The sequence below is a fragment of the Limulus polyphemus genome, unplaced genomic scaffold (assembly GCF_000517525.1).
Source record: "Limulus polyphemus unplaced genomic scaffold, Limulus_polyphemus-2.1.2 Scaffold8210, whole genome shotgun sequence".
NCBI lineage: Eukaryota > Metazoa > Arthropoda > Merostomata > Xiphosura > Limulidae > Limulus > Limulus polyphemus.
In genome coordinates this window covers 24,827-27,227 of record NW_013673820.1, presented here as the reverse complement: position 1 = coordinate 27,227, position 2,401 = coordinate 24,827, and the positions used below count along the sequence as shown (strand labels likewise).

General features: G+C 37.2%; 1 protein-coding gene across 1 annotated transcript in view; it reads right to left on the bottom strand.

Annotated features, from left to right (window-relative positions):
- The window catches only part of LOC106475200 (methylmalonyl-CoA mutase, mitochondrial-like), a 21,518-nt gene that overhangs the window by 1,072 nt on the left and 18,045 nt on the right, over nucleotides 1-2,401 (bottom strand). Inside the window, exon 10 of the mRNA XM_022379377.1 lies at nucleotides 660-748. Within this exon, the coding sequence (XP_022235085.1) occupies nucleotides 660-748 (89 nt within the window). The remainder of the gene's footprint in view (nucleotides 1-659; nucleotides 749-2,401) is intronic.

Sequence of the window (2,401 nt, the reverse complement as noted above, 5' to 3'; positions counted from 1 at the left end):
AACCAGTAAGGAAACAGCATGCTGAATTATTGTGGGGAAACCAGGCTGGTCATAGAACCAGTAAGGAAACAGCATGCTGAATTATTGTGGGGAAACCAGGCTGGTCACAGAACCAGTAAGGAGACAGCATGCTGAATTATTGTGGGGTAACCAGGCTGGTCACAGAACCAGTAAGGAAACAGCATGCTGAATTATTGTGGGGAAACCAGGCTGGTCACAGAACCAGTAAGGAGACAGCATGCTGAATTATTGTGGGGTAACCAGGCTGGTCATAGAACCAGTAAGGAAACAGCATGCTGAATTATTGTGGGGAAACCAGGCTGGTCACAGAACCAGTAAGGAGACAGCATGCTGAATTATTGTGGGGAAACCAGGCTGGTCACAGAACCAGTAAGGAGACAACATGTTGAAATGTTGCGGGGAACCAGGCTGGTCATAGAACCAGTAAGGAACCAGGCTATTGATTACATACTCAAAGTAAACTAAATGTTAAAAACAGGTGTACATTAAATTATATTTACTTACTTCTGTTAAGTTTTAAAATTACTTCGGAACAATACAGAAATATATTTGCCAACACTGTTGGTTTAATTAGAAAGGAGCCAAGTTTTGCAATGATTTTCCACAACTAATAAATTATAACACACACGCATTCTTACCTGGACCAAAGATAGCAGAAGCTCCAGCCTGATAAAGGAAGTCGTAGTCTTGAGGAGGGATGACACCACCAATAACAATAATGATATCACTAGAAACAAGATGATCAAATTATGAACTGCAGCAACAACAACCAATATAAATAATGCGTGTGAGTGATTATACTGTTGTGTTGGTGAATGTTTTCTAAACAAAACTTGGTACTAAAGAACTATGTATTATCATAAAAGAACTGACTTATAGTGAGATGATTAAATTTGTCAAAACAAACATATCACAAGTATGTGATAAATCATTCAATAACCATCATTCACAACAGTCTCACCACATCGCTACCACCAGTTGTGCTGTATCTCACAACTGTGAATCTATACAATACCCCTGCAACAGACTGTTGTAAGGCTGTCATGTTCAAAGCACATCATTTCTCCATGCTAGCTTTCCATAATCCATCTAGTGTATGAGGACAACTGTTCCCCAGCATCCTACTTGCAACAGTCAAACTGCAAAGAAATGCATAAGTGCTGCCTCTGGTGACATGATTGATTTGTCTTTGAATGGAATAGCATGAAAACCGGTTTCATTTCTCCAGCTGCTTAACACAACCGTGAAATAAGTAATTTCTCTAATTATGCAACAGGTGTAAAGCCTCATTATGAACTCTGTCTAAGATAATACTAATTTTATGTTATGTTTTATCACAGAATGACTGCACTGACAGCTTTCTTTTGAGTGCACTATCAGTTGTACATGAGGTCCTGTCTTTACCCATTTAAACTTTGGCTGTCATGTGCCGCTGGTGGTTCACACTATGATTTAAATAATAATGATCAAATTATAATATTTCACAAATAAAGGGACATCAGATAGAATAATTCAACAAGGATTGTGATGGGAAGTGTTTCAATGACAAACATGAATTAGAATAAATTAAAATATTCATTGTCTATTCTCTTTTTTTTTTCTTCAAATTTTCATAAAATGCTTTTTTGCTCCACTTACTCTCTATGAAAATTTTATCTTTATCATATTACAGTTTTCACAACATTTTTATCTGTGAAAAAAGTCTCGCTTAATGTTTTTTTTTTTTGCTTTAATTACTCACGATGAAAAATTTAATGCCAGTCTCTTGATGTAATTTTAAAATAAAAAGTGATTTAATCATGTAACTTTGTTATATTCCAGTTGTCCTTTCAACAAGGCATCCGTACCGGTGGTACATGATGGAAGGCGTGGCTTTATTATAGCCGTCCGTACGAAATAAATGCTTTAATATAGGGTGGCTCACGATGTAGTGAACATGTTAAGGTATGAATGGAACCTCAATACACACAACTTCTGTTGCTTTTTGAGATGGAGATCCTTTTTGCTTATGTTGTGTCCTCTTGCATGGGACAAGTGGACAGCTTTTACTTCTGACCTTTGTGTCCGTGGATTCTCATCTGTTACAAGATGTCTTACTTTGCTTACTGTGGCATGACTTGTTGCAGGTATCTTTCTGGATGGTCTAGTTTTCCAATGCTGTTAAGTGCAAGGAATGTTCTTGTCTTGGAAATACTGCATTCCTAATCTTAAGTACTTATGATCCCAGTGTATGAATATCTTGCATCAGAAAGGTCTGTTACATGCCCTTCCCAAAAGTAACCAATGTTTGATGCCATCACACTACTTACTAAAATCTAAACATTATCAACATGTTGTTCTGATACATGCATTTCCACCGGGACTGACTTGTGACTTGCTA